General features: G+C 52.8%; 1 protein-coding gene across 1 annotated transcript; it reads right to left on the bottom strand.

Moving 5' to 3' along the window:
• Positions 1–5,607: 5,607 nt before the first annotated feature.
• Positions 5,608–6,348, bottom strand: LOC119293858 (cytochrome b561 and DOMON domain-containing protein At5g48750-like). The gene has a single exon (XM_037572201.1). It carries the CDS (start codon positions 6,296–6,298, stop codon positions 5,726–5,728), a length of 573 nt encoding a protein of 190 aa, XP_037428098.1. The 5' UTR covers positions 6,299–6,348; the 3' UTR covers positions 5,608–5,725.
• Positions 6,349–12,765: the final 6,417 nt, after the last annotated feature.

Here is a 12,765-nt window from a genome sequence, read left to right as displayed (position 1 = left end):
CAGATTTGAGGGGACCGGCTGTATGTGCTCTTAGATTATTGTGTTTGATAATATGATGTGTGTTAGCCGACTGTCGAAACAAAAAAGATGTGAGTTAGCTTAGACGACATTGTTCTCGGTAATATTAGCTCAGCGAGTAGTACCTCATTTTTTTTTCAAAAGCCCGTGACGACGCACGGGCGTTTTACTAGTGAGAAATAAGATCTCACGTACGCCAGTTTCGTGGCAGGCAGTCAGGCAAACGAAACGATGTAGTGGTCCGCGAATTTCGCAGCCCGCTGTCGTAGTCACCATAAGAAATTCTTTGCAAAACACGAGCCGCATGTCCAAGAAAAATGGAGGGGGACGATCGAGAGGTGCATGCGTCGTCGCGACCGTTAGTGCACGCCGAAACAACCCATTCGTCCCAACTAGGGCTGGAAATTAAACTCCGTGAGCTAAACGAGTAGCTCGTGACTTTGACTCGACTCGATTTGAACTCGTGAACTAACGAGTCTAGTCGAGTTCTAGTCTGAGCTCGTTAACAAAATAAACTTAATGACTTAAGCTAACAAGTTAATCATTTAACTCATTAATATTAGTAAGAAGGGACATGAGATAAGCGAATATCTGATTCGGTTCCCGAGCTCATCTACACCTTATGGACAGTAATTTCAAAAAAAAATGCTAAAAATGTTCAAAATATTTAAAAATTATGGTGAAAGATGCTTGAGTGTGTGATGTCCGTGCCAAGTTTCAGGTTATTCGGACATCTGAATAGCTCTCGGCAAAAAAAAAGCAGGTCTGAACAATGCAAAATACTAAACTTTTCTACAGACCCTAAATTTGTCTTTTTTTGCCGAGAGCTCGTGAGATGTTCAAATGTGCTGAATTTTTGCATGGACATCACGAACTCAAGCATCTCTCACCCCCAAAAAAATGGAATTTTTTGAATTTTTTTACTCCCTCCGTCCCATAATGTAAGACGTTTTTGCAAGCTATGTTAGGTTGTAAAAATATCTTATATTATGGGACGGAGTAGTACTATTTTTAGTGAATTTACCGTTTACTCTCAGGCTCATCTGAGCCCGGGTGCCAAAATGCCCCGTCCCTGTCGATTGCTATCATTTGTAGATTGCATCATGCACCCTTTTGATATGTATCGTTGATTGCTATGATTTGTCAAGAAAAATACATGGCCATGACTATTATTTTATAGATTATTGTATATCTTCTATCTTCATATATATAACAAGTTAAACGAGCCAACTCGTGAGTTACATGAGTCGAGCCGAGTTAGAATTTGAACTGGTTATGTTAACGAGCCGAGTCAAGCTAGCTCGTTAGCTTGACGAGCTCTAGCGAGTCGAGTCGAGATCAACTCAGCTCGAATTCCAGCACTAGTCCCACTACAGCCACCTTCGCCAGACGTTATCTACTAGTCACCGAAGAAGATGACATAGAACTCTTGGAGGAGATACTCACAACTAAACCGTAAGCGAGCAGTACCCGATTATGACTTGATCCAAGCCCATCTTCTTCCGAGAGGTACTCATGACTCATTGCTCTAAGCAACCAAATTCCCTTTTGCGGGCCTAGGCATCACCCGTTGATCAACGTGTGAAACCGACTGCTAAGAGCATTGGTCCACTCATGAACAGCTCATGGCACGGCCTACTATCATTGATCATCAGCTTGTGCCACTGTATGCTCGGATGGTGCCCACTGTTGAAGCGACTACCGATCAACAGGTCGATGCAACGACACCGCCTATCATGGTGGGAACTCACAACAAGAGTATTGGTCATAGTGCGACAAAGCCGACGACCAAGCACAAATAGGGCCATAAATATCACACAGGTCCACAACAACATAGAGATTATCTACAATAACAGTTAGATGCTCGATCCAACAGAACTGCTCAAATAGCAGATCAATGTAGAAGCTCTCACATGTTCGAAGTACGCCAAATATTTGCCCGCTACAATATAGTACGATTGTGCATGTCTCTACATGTGTGTACAACCAATTTTTTTCTTCAAGAGAACGTCAAGAAGAAAGGTAAAATTTGCAAGAGGTTACAAAAGTTTTAGCATGAAGATACAGGTCTTGTGGTGTACTACGAGTCACATTCCCTTACTAAACCAAGTTTTACCGCTATGCACTTTAAGGAGTTGCCTCTTCTAATAACTTTAATAAAACCAATGTGTCTCTTGTGTGATGCTTCACATAGTGAGTACTTCAAAACTCAATCAACTTTTCTCTAAAAGGTTGTAAATGATAAACGATAACTCTTTTGTTTTTCTATCAGGAAATCGGCATATCAAAAAGCAAAGAGGGAGAGGATGGGTTTCTTAGACCCACAATAAATCGGGCGTAAGTAATCGATGTGATAGGGTTGGTATCTTCAACTATGTCGTGAAGGCGCTTGTCACCTACAATTGGCAAATTTCATTCTACTTCCATACTGCAAGAAGTAAGTTAATCACACAACCATATCAAGTTGATTGTATCTGACTAACATAGCTTGTAAGAGCATCTCCAGCCGCGCCCCCAACAAGGCCCCCAGGCGACTTTTCGGCCGCCGACGATAAAAAATCAGCCCAGTCGCGCCCCCAAGGGCCCAGTTTTCGCCGGCTCGGGCTGAAATTGGCGCTGACGGACCCAACCCGAACCCGGCGCGCTGGGGGGGGGGGGGCGCTCGGGCGCGTCGGGTGAATCGTTTTTGGTGCGAAAAAGTCGCGGGCCAGCCGCGTCAGCGACACCGCCCGCCTCGTCTTCTCCCAACGTCTCGGTTTCCCGCGGGGAATCAATGGCAAGGCTGTCGCCGGTCAACTTTGCCATTAATTCCTCATTGGCGGCGCATCACGGGGCGGCGCGCCGATACCTCCCCTCCCTCGGACGCGTACACACGGACGCGGCGCGGTTATATATGGCCTCGCTCGCCTCTGATGAGCGCTACCTCTCCCAAGCGCCGCCGCCGAGCTCCTCTCCCCCAACCCTCCCTCTCCCGTGAGCCGCCGCCCAGGCCCTCCATCTCCCTCCCCTTTTCTGATGGCCGAGCGTTTCCCCGGAGACGAGGCGGCGGCCAACGGCTTCGGCCGCCGTTCGCTCCGCGAACAGGAGTCGTGGCTCCTGTTCCAGGCGAACATCACGGCGCCGCCGGACATGCGCGCCGGGCCGACGGGCTGGAGGCTCAGCAACGGGGGAGTGCCCATTCCCCCATTGCCCGATGCCGTGGCCAAACCCTCCTACTTCGCCGACGAGGTCGAGATCGTGCGCGCCTCCCTCACCGACGCCGAGCTCTCCCTCCCCCGGTACGCCGCTGACAACCACGCGGCTTGGGCGGCGTACTTCGAGCACCGCCAGCAGCAGCGGTTGTCGTCCACCAACGGTGCGCCGGTGGTCGGCGGCCTGAAGAACAGCGAGGGGCGCCACCTGTGGTGGGGCGCCCCGGCCGCACACTTGAGGACGTGCTAACGCACCTCGAGGGCGGAAACAACCTGCCGTTGGCGTACCCCCCCGGCGAGGGTCGCCGCCCCGGCGCACCGCCGACGCGATGGGCAATGGGCGCCAAGGAGGTTTAGCTTCTCCTCCTCTTCTTCCTCGTCGTGCTCTTCCTCCCAATCCTCCGGCACTCCGACGCTGCTCAGCGTCAAGGCCAAGCCCGCGGCGGAGACGTCGCTCGGCCGGCGCACTCGCAGCGCCGGCATCGTCATCAGCGAGGGCGGCCGGCGCGCCTCCTCGTCGGCTCCTCCTCCGCGCTTCCTCAAGCCGAAGACGGAGCCGGGGCCCGCGCCGATGAAGACGGAATCGGAGCTGGCGCCGGTGAAAACGGAGCCGGGTCTGGCACCGGTGAAGAAGGAGCACGGCGAGGTCGAGCTCGACAACGACGCGGCCCTTGAATGGGCATGCCAGGACTCCCTGAAGATGGCGAGGGAGCGCCAGTGCGCCGCCCTGCGGCGCTTCGCGCAGCGCCGCCGAGGCCGCGATGAAGGAGGAGTCGTCATCATCGACGACAGCGACGACGACGACGACGCGCCGCCGCCGCCACCAGCCGGGGAGGGGTCCAGCAGGGGCGCCCGAGTCAAGGAGGAGAAGGCAGACGATGGTGGCGACGACGACGACTACTCGGCGTTCAGCCAGTTTTTTTAGATTAGTTTATATATTTGCTATGTATGTAATGAGATGGCGACTACTCGACTAAATCCGCGAATATATGCCCAAGTTTGCCAAAATTTGTCGTGTTTTAGCCGAACTTTGCCTAAATTTGATATACGAAATTTTTTTAACGCGCCTGGGGGCGGCGGCTGGGGACCAACTCGCCCCAGGCCCATTTTTTGCGCCGGGTCACCCCCGGCGGCGATTTTAGGTGCCCCCTGGGGGGCCAACGGCTGGAGATGCTCTAAGTTCGTGGGTTTCTTATTTGTAGGGGCCATTGGATTTTGACTAGTGGTTGGGGCGCCACCCTGTGGCACCGCTTAGAGGAAGTTATGTGCACATTTTCATTTAAAAAATAGATGGAGTCCTTGTCTCCATCTAGAAAACATTAAAAAAAATCTCACCTCCATCTCAAAAAGAAGTAAAAAAGAAAAGAAAATCATCAATGCAGCCTACCAGTGAGCGCCACTTTGTGTAGCCCTTCATTTAAAAAAAATGTGTGGGGTCATCACCTCCATCTAAAAAGGAAAAACACTTAAAAAAATCCTCACCTCCATCTAAAAATAATATTCCAAAAGCTTATTCACGCGGTTAACCAGATTGCGCTACGTGGCATGACTGGTTGGTCGTCCTTCACGCGACGCTTAATGGGTTTAATTGCCACCGCAGAAACGACTTGAGAGGCACATGGGGCAAACCTCTGGAGCACGTGTTCAGTATAGACAAGTGGATCAAGGCAGTGGATTGTGAATCCACCATACACGGGTTCAATTGTCGTCGATCGCCCATGATATTATTGCAAATTACAAAAATGCAATTTTTTATATCCACCATCTGCTAGACCAAGAGCCTCCTCAATGGCTCAAAGTGTAGAGTTGCATGCTAAGAGAAGAAAATAGCCATGTCCTCAAGTGCTCAAGTTCCTGCTTCTGATAGGTCCTCTGCTCAGGACATAAGGGTCATGATGATTTGGCCTCATCCTCTCCTTCCTCCCGCTTAACACCGGTGATCTATTCAGGGTTTCTAACTCATAATCACAACTAAACACGAGGGTTGCGCCCGTTGCGAGCGTGGGTTTTCATAACCCCGTTGCGCAAAAATATGGGATGCAAATAGAGCTCTTGCACACTGTTGTTAATTTATGGACAAAATCTATGTATGTAGACACGTGATCCGTACGCCTCGATCAGAAAAGATGTGATAAGATACCGAAATCGTTTTTTTTAGAATTTTATATCCTAAAGTAAACGAATACTTGCTCCTATGATAGTCATGTGTTCAAGTTGCTAAAGAAATACATTTTTTTATGTATATGCACCAAAAGAAATAAAAAACAGATTATATCTTAGGGATTAACTTGTTCTTAGCATATGATATGACTATATCTTTACACAAAATTCTAGTGTCCTCAACCACCACAAGGGACCAATCTTTATGGATTTTGTGTTCTGAATTTAGGGACTAATTGCAGGAACACGAGAAATATGCCGTGCGATTTATTTATACATGATCATGACACTGACAATATTTGCGTATACAAACATACGCGTCGCCGCAGCGTGGCCTGGAGGCCTCGGCAGGCGCTCTAGCCGGACAGGAAGTCCTGCCTCTTAACGCTCTGCAAGTTCGGCCTGGACATCAAGTGCGCCATTATGGCCCCGCCGCTGAGCGGGCCGGCCTGCCACACAGTGTTCTGCTGCGTGGAGTTCCCCGGCAGCGCCACCGTCACGTAGATCGTGTACGCGCCGGCCGCGTACTCGGCGGTGGGCGGCACCGGCACGGCGAACGAGAGGGTGGTGTTGTCCAGCGTGGGGGACGTGGTCTTCAGGATGGTGGTGAGGACGGACACGGCGCCGCTGCCGCCCAGCGAGGCGACGAAGACGTTGCTGCCAGCCATGCCGCCGCTGGCGCTGGGGTTGATGCCCCAGGCGACCCAGCCGGTGGCGTTGGACTGCGCGCGGAACGCGATCTCCGCGGTGCCGTTCGCGGCGTGGTACGTCCAGTATAGGCTGGCCTCGAGCACGGGCAGGGTGTGGCACCGCTCGAACGACCGGCCCGCCTGGAACGTCGCGTTCTGGCAGCCGTGCTGCTGGGCCGTCGCGCCGGCGGCGAGCAGCAGCATGGTGGTGGCTACGAGTACGAGGAGGAGCCGCGCCATGGAGCCTTGCTCGTGCTGCGACGTTGCTTCGTTTCGGCTCTCCGAGCTGGCCGGAGGAGCAACGTGTGGTGGCAGCAAGCGTGAAGGTGGAGAGGGGCTATTTATAATACGGCCGGCGACGTGAAAGTTGCGATGCTGGAGGTACGTGCACGGGTGGATGAAAAGCTCCAGAGTTGACGACGGGTTATCTCTTGCGATTTCAGACCCCTCGGTAGCATCGCAAGCATAACTTCCTCCGCCGTGCCGGTCCTACTTTCCATTTCATCAGAGGACAGAGGGTAATTTTTGGCTACTCTGTGCGTTTTTTTTTTTTGAGCAAAAGAGGGTTTCCCCTTCAATTTTCATTAGAGAAACCAGCAAGCATCCGACAGGTTACAGTTCATAAACCGATCTTATTACAGCCCAGAGATAGATCAAAGCAAAGACAAACAAAGAAATAAAAACAGGGTAGCTGAGGGAGTCCTATATTAGGGGGTCCTCGGACAGCCGGACTATGTACTTGTGCCGGACTGTTGGACTATGAAGATACAAGATTGAAGACTGCGAACGGTGGTAGAGGTTGGAATTGGCGTGGGCCTGATGGTGGGCCTACGGGTGTCCTTGGCAAGGGCCTCGCCGTAGCCCCGGCAAGGGTCTTGCCGTGGGGCCCGCTGTTATCCCCGGCAAGGCTCTTGCCGGGGGCCTTGTGGTCCCCCTTGTCTGGGATCCCGCCAAGGGTCGTCATCTTCAATAGTGTGTATCTGATATTGAATGTCTTCACAAAGATCTGCATGCCATCACGGGGATGTCTCCCGAATCCTTGCCCCATGGGGGCAGTGAACTCAAGGGTGATTCGCTCCGTAGGGACGAAGCAGACTCCCCCGGCAAGATCCTTGCCGGATTCGCTCTTTGTGGTCTTGGTCTTGGCGTCGTTCTGCTTCTTTCGAGCTTCGGCCTTACCTTGACTCACCTCCCTTGCCTTGCTCGGTGCGGTGGCGTCCGTGGCTCGGACTGCCCGTGCACGGTTATAGGGGTACAAAAAGTGTACCCCTCTTTTTGTACACCGACAGGAGCCCCCGGGCCTGGGCCACACGTAAGCGCAATCGCGTCGTTGGGCTAGGCCCAAAAACGGTGCGCGGGCAGGCGGGGTAGTTTTTACCGCGGTAAGTTTCTTCGCGCACTGCGCTTCTCATGCCTCCCGTGCATGGCTCGGCGTGGGGAGACGTGTGTGACGTGGGCGGCATGCGTGGGGCTGAGCTCTGCGCGCATGCGTCACGTCGTGGTAAAAGGGGGCGGTTCGCGCCTTCCCCATAAACGGAGGGAGGCTTGGAGGCTCCGCCCATTCACTGAACGGGGCCGGGGCGTGGTCTTTAGGGCGCCTCCCCCCACGATCACGGGGTGGGGAAAGGTCACCTCACCTGTCGCCTCGGTCCTACATGCCTGCCACGTGGTTCTCACGTGTTCAGGGTGGCGAACGGCGGAGGCGGGGAACCTGGCCGTCGCGGGCCGGGGCAGCGAGTTGGTCCTAGTTCCCCGCGCCTTCCGCGTCTTGATTGGCTGAGTGGGGTGGCCGAGCCCCCATCCCGGCTCTTTATAAAGAGCGGGGGGAAGGAAATGGCGTCCCGCACTCTTCCATCTTCTCTTTCCTTCAGCTTCTGCTCCCCCCCTCTCCCCACCCGCCATGGAGAGAGGGAATCCTGGCTCTTCAACGGTGGCGGCGAGGGTCGCTGCTCGACAACGCGCCCTCCCTTCCCCTTTACCCGCGGTGGCAGAGCCAGCCGCGAGGGGAAGGGGAGGGGGCGAGGCCGAGGCGCTCAGGGAAGAGGAGAACGGGGCGGCGCGCCGGTCCCGCCTCCACCAGTAGTTCCTCCCCCATGGAGGGCCATGTTGGGGATGACCCTTGCGAGTTCTTCGTCAGACTGCGCCGGTCGCCTCGTCGTCGTCGTCGTCTCCCGACTCCATTCACGAGCGAGATGGAGCTGGATCCGCTGGAGTCCTTGCGATTGCACATGAGGGGCTGTTGGATCAGCGGTACGCAAGCTCGCGTCGACTTTCCAGCCCCTCACATGATGTATCTTGGCCGAGGGTGGAAGACATTCGCTCATATCCACCGCTTGACGGCGGGGCTCACCCTCCATTTCAAGCTAATGGAGGGTGGTCTCCTCTCCATCAAGGTCTTTGGGTGCTTCGGGACTCGGGCAAGGTGCTGCGTGGAGAGCTCTTCTGATAGCGAAGACTCCTCCTCGGGCGAGAGTGACGAGGAGGATAGCGGCAGCGACGACGAGGGTAGCGGGCGGTAGGATGACGGGTCCGACTAGGTGTCGGGCACCGCTCCGTGCGGCACCGGTGATCCCATCATCCGTGTCGCCGGCTTCCTGAACTTCTCGGGGTCGCCTCCTTGGGCGGCTGGCGTTGGGAGGCTGCGGAAGAGGAAGAGGGCGGGCGGCAAGACCGTCAAATCGGAGTACGCGGGCACCGACGCCTTCGACGCGTGCTTACGTCCTGCCGCTTCGTCTTCGAGCTCTGCTTCGGGCGCTGCCATCACCATCCAGCCTTCGGACGGTCACCGAGATGTTCTCTTGGTGCCCCCTGCCACCCGTAGCTCGCCTAGGCGCTCCTTTTGCCCTTTTAGCCTCCTTGACCTGCCTCCTGAGGAGAGCGACAAGAAAGGGGTTACGGGCACCTTATCTCTTTTTAGTTTGTAAGCCTTTAGGCCTTAGCTGAATTTAAAACTTGTAATCCCTCCATTCATGTTTTTCATTCCCTATGGACTGCACCTGAGTGGAATGTTTTTAATGAAAAAGGGATGCTTGCCGGGTCATTTGTTTGCGGGTAGAACCCACGACAAGGAGTAAATCCTTGATATCCTCAAGATAAACATTTCCTTGCCTAGCAACAGGCCCTGCCGTCTTCCCACTTCGCTCGACCCTTCTCACGCTTTCGTCGGAGACAGGGATGAGGTGGGTTCAGGCTCCTCGTTTCGTCCCTTTGCCGCCGCGACTACGACTAAACCCGGTCCCAGGAACGAGCCCTAGGGCCTAGAGTTTTTAGGGGAGCACGGTAGCTTTGGAAAAAACGAGGTTTCACATACCTCAGTCCATGAGGGAATGCATGATAAGGGATGAAGAACTTATCTGAAGTTGTAGCCCCCGGCAACTCTGGTTTGCCGCGGGTGAATCTTTGTACTTGCAGCCCCCGGCAATACTGGCTTGCCGGGGTCTAGATGCCGGTCCGTCCCTCTTTTCTTTTTCATCCTCAAGTGATCCGGCAAGGATACCTGCGAATCCTGCGAACCAAAGAAGACAAAAGAACAGCAAAGAGACGCACACTTGACCTTTAAGCTAGGGGTTAGTCGCCGCTTGAGCACTATCAACCCTAACCAAGGACGAGACTTGACCTAGCATGCATGCTATAACTTAGGGCGCCAACGCTTCATTTATTTATGCTCAGGGTCTGCGCCTGGCTTTGTACAAAGGGTTACATGCATCATCGGCAATGTTTGTACAAAAGGTGGCTTGCCGGGGGCCCGGCAAGCCGCGCCTCACGGGTAAAACTTGCGAAGATACTCAATGTTCCAGGAGTTACTCACCGGAACAACATCTTCGGTCTCCAGGCGGACTGCGCCGGGCCTAGTGACTCGTATTACCCGATAAGTGTAACACCCCGGATGTAACTTTCCATCTTTGTAACTCCAACTCTTGTCATTTTCGGCTATGTGATATGATATTCCCTCTGTGGTTGGGTTTTGTCTTTTGTTTTGCATTTTATTCATGTCATGCATCTCATATCATGTCATCATGTGCATCTCATTTGCATACGTGTTCGTCTCATGCATCCGAGCTTTTTCTCTGTTGTTCGTTTCGCAATCCGATACTCCCACATGCACCGGCGTACCCCTCTTGTCTCTTTTCGTGTGCGGGTGTTCAACATTCTCGGAATGGACCGAGCCCTGCCAAGTGGCCTTGGTATACCACCGATAGACCATCTGTCAAGTTTCGTGTCATTTGGAGGTCGTTTGATACTCCAACGGTTAACCGCATAACCGCAAAGGCCTCTTTTGAGTTGCAGCCCAACACCCCTCCAAAACAGCCCATAACCCATCTAAGTCACTTCCAGGCTCTCCGTCGTCGGATCACGATCGTGTGGGCGAAAACCGCACCTCATTTGGAGTCTCCTAGCTCCCTCTACCTATAAAAACACACCCCCCTTCGAAATCACGGGCAAACCCTAGCCGCCGCAGCCGCCCTTCGCCGCCGGCCCGCTGAGGCCTGGGTCGGGCCCCCCCAAGCCCATCTCCGCGCCGCCCCGCCGCCTGTCCTCCGCCTCCGTCGCCCGCGCGCCGCCGCTGCTCGCCCGCCCGACGGCGCCGCCCGGCCCCGCCCTGGCCGCCCGCCGCTGCCCTGGTCCGCCGCCGGCCGCTGCCCCGGTCGCCTCCCGCGCCCGCGATCGTGCCGGCCGCAGCCCCCACGCTTCGCCGCGCCGCCGGCTCCCGCCGCCGACCGGCACCCGGATCCAGCCGCCGCCCCGACCTCTCCTCCGGCTTCCTCCAGGCCCAACTTCGGCGAGCTCGCAGCCGGCCCGCCTCGATCCGCGCGCCCGTGCCCGGATCCAGATCCAGATCGGGTCAAACCTTAGGTTGACCCCGAAACCCTCCAAGTCTGCAGTATTTTATTAGCTTATTCATCATGTCATAACTTTGCACCCGCGGCTCCGTTTTGGGCGTGTAGCATACCGAATTGTTCGCCTCGACGAGTACATCATTTGATCTCATTTCATCATTTTCATTTGAGCTCATCTTGATGCCTGAAGTGCTGTTGGAAGAGGGCTATGTGATGTTAGTTTCAGATTCTGATCAGAACATGCACTTTTGTCATTCTTGCCATGATTGATGTGTGCATCTTATGTACTTGAGCCCTACATGTGTTTTGAACTATGCCATGCCATCTTTACATGGGTGTATGCCATGTATTTTTGTGATCTCTGTGGTGACTAGCACAAGCATGCAAACTAGGCTTCGTGATGTTGCTGATTTTAGTCCCTGTTCTGCTGTTATTTTTATGCCATGTAAACTTGATGCTACAGAGAGATCCATGCATATTTTGAGATACTTCAATAAGGATGTTTTGGACATATGGTTATGCTCTATCCATTCATGCCCCTGTTTGCAATTATGGAGTAGTCTAGCATATCATTTTTGTGCTCTACTTTTGCTACAAAATGTTTCCTGGCAGATTGTTTACATGTTATTCAATTTGGCCAAGGTTGTTGTAGTCGATCCTTGCATGCTATGAACTTGTTCTTGCCATGGTTAGCTTCATAAACATGTGTTCTTGCTGATGATATGCTTATCTTGTCATGCAATGACTTGTGGTGAGTGAATCGAGCTCGCGAAGGTGCCTTCATAATTCTGTCAATGCTATGCTCTGTTTGCTGAATCTGTTAACGAAATTTGCTATGTTTACATGGGTACCATCATATTTTCTGATCCCTTTTGGCTCATGGTCACTAAGGGACTTTTGTTCTATGCTTTGAGTAGAATCATGTCATGCCTTTTTTTGCTATTATAAGTTCCTGTAGCATGTTGATTACTTGCTCTGAACATTGCTTCCTGATGCTGTTTATGCCATGTCCAACCTGATATCTTTTGTACTTTTGCCATGCTTGTTTGAACCTGTTGTGGTGTGATTTAGCCGTAGCTCAGTGTTCCTTTTTGTCAAGCATCTCCTGTAGATCGCTGCCATATGCTTTGTTTGTATGTTGGGGTGCTGTAGCATAGTTTCTTGTTGCATGCTAAGTAGCATCGTGCTGTTAATCGCAGATTTGTGCCATTCTTGTTTTGCTTGCCATTTGCAAACCGTGCATCCGTTCCCGGTGATCCTTACATCAATTTCAACCGAAATCATCTCATCTTTCCAGCGGCATACTTGGTTTGCCAAGTTGATGGCTTGTTCATCATTTTTCCTTCCGAAGCATGCATACGCATTGCATATCACCTCTCGCATATCATGACATGTATTGCATCATCTTGCTTGTGCATTGCTCCGTGATTTATTTGGTTTCCATTGCTTGTGTTCTTGCTCTGGGTAGATATGGGAGGCGAGTACGTGCACGAGGAACCTGTTGAGTATGCTAACGAGGATCAAGCCTTCGACAACTCTGAGAACTTTGTAGGCAAGATGACCATACCTTCGATATCACTTCTATCTTTGCTTTGCTAGTTGCTCGCTCTATCGCTATGTTAGCTCTACCTGCCACTGTTTGTCATGCCTCCCATATTGCCATGTCAAGCCTCTAACCATCTATCGGTGTCAAAACCGGCGGATCTCGGGTAGGGGGTCCCGAATTGTGCGTCTAGGCGGATGGTAACAGGAGACAAGGGACACGATGTTTTACCCAGGTTCGGGCCCTCTTGATGGAGGTAAAACCCTACGTCATGCTTGATTGATATTGATATTGTGGATGTTTACAAGAGTGGATCTACCACGAGA

Source organism: Triticum dicoccoides, chromosome 4B (assembly GCF_002162155.2).
Source record: "Triticum dicoccoides isolate Atlit2015 ecotype Zavitan chromosome 4B, WEW_v2.0, whole genome shotgun sequence".
Lineage (NCBI taxonomy): Eukaryota > Viridiplantae > Streptophyta > Magnoliopsida > Poales > Poaceae > Triticum > Triticum dicoccoides.
Note: the sequence above shows the minus strand (reverse complement) of the source record. Positions and strands in the feature narration are given on the sequence as shown.

Coding starts and splice junctions, on each gene's coding strand:
- LOC119293858 (XM_037572201.1), bottom strand. CDS start 6,298: ATGGCGCGGCTCCTCCTCGTACTCGTAGCCACCACCATGCTGCTGCTC.